At 59.7% G+C, this 986-nt stretch overlaps 1 protein-coding gene across 1 annotated transcript in view; it reads left to right on the plus strand.

The window, feature by feature from the left end:
- Positions 1 to 284: 284 nt before the first annotated feature.
- The window catches only part of Crx (cone-rod homeobox), a 2,746-nt gene continuing 2,044 nt past the window's right edge, over positions 285 to 986 (plus strand). Inside the window, exon 1 of the mRNA XM_013032724.1 lies at positions 285 to 384. Coding sequence (XP_012888178.1) covers positions 285 to 384 — 100 coding nt within the window. The remainder of the gene's footprint in view (positions 385 to 986) is intronic.

Raw genomic sequence — 986 nt, forward strand, 5'->3', positions numbered from 1 at the left:
GGAAACTGAGGCACAGGGACATGGGATAAGACCACCCCCCTCCAAAAGAAGAGACCAGGCCTGGCATGGTAGTGCACACCTGTTATCCCAGCACTGGGGAGCCTGAGGCAGGAGGATTGAGTTCCAGGCCAGTCGTCATGAGACCCCCCTCAGCCTGAACTTGAAGAAGAGACCCGGGGTGGAGCAGGACTCGAGCCGCTGCCCCTGGTGCCCATCCGTCAGTGTCTGCTGCCCCCCTGTCTTACAGCGCACCCCCCCAGCCTGGGCCCACACACCTGGAGACCATGATGGCGTATATGAACCCCGGGGCCCACTATTCCGTCAACGCCTTGGCCCTGAGTGGCCCCAGTGTGGATTTGATTCGCCAGGCTGTGCCCTACCCGAGTGAGTGCCCGGCTTGGGAGGGGGCAGGGGCATCTCCTGGGGTCCTTGCTGTCAGGCTGGGACACGGGGTCACGCACCTGCTCCCTGTCCTTCTGCCACTAGGCTAGGACAGGTGGACAGTCTCAGGGGTGGGGGAGGGGCTGGTGTGGTGGGGCACACCTGTCGTCCCCACCCACAGAGGCTGGGGCGGGAGATCGGGAGGTGGAGGCTGGAATGGACTCCATGACTAGATCTCCATTGTAAACATCAAATGATAAAGAAAGCCAGGAGTGGGGCAGGGTGGGTACCCCTGTAATCACCGCACTCGGGGGATGGAGGACTGAGAGCCGGAGGAAAACAAGGGAGGAGAGAAGAAGGAAAGAGAGAGGGAGGGAGGGAGGGAAGGAAGGAAAGAAAGGAAGGAAGCAGGAAGGAAGGATGAGGGAAGCGAGGAAGGGAGGTAGGAGAAGAAAAGGGAGGAGGAAAGAAGAAAAGAAGAAAGGAGGGAGGGAAGGAGGAAGAAAGGGAGGAATGGAGGGAGGAAGGAAGGAAGAGGGAAGGAAGGAGGGGAAAGGAAGGAAGAAGGCAGAAAGGGAGGAAGGGGGAGGAGGAAGAAAGGAAGG

Source organism: Dipodomys ordii, unplaced genomic scaffold, assembly GCF_000151885.1.
Source record: "Dipodomys ordii isolate 6190 unplaced genomic scaffold, Dord_2.0 Scaffold156, whole genome shotgun sequence".
In the NCBI taxonomy this organism is placed as follows: domain Eukaryota; kingdom Metazoa; phylum Chordata; class Mammalia; order Rodentia; family Heteromyidae; genus Dipodomys; species Dipodomys ordii.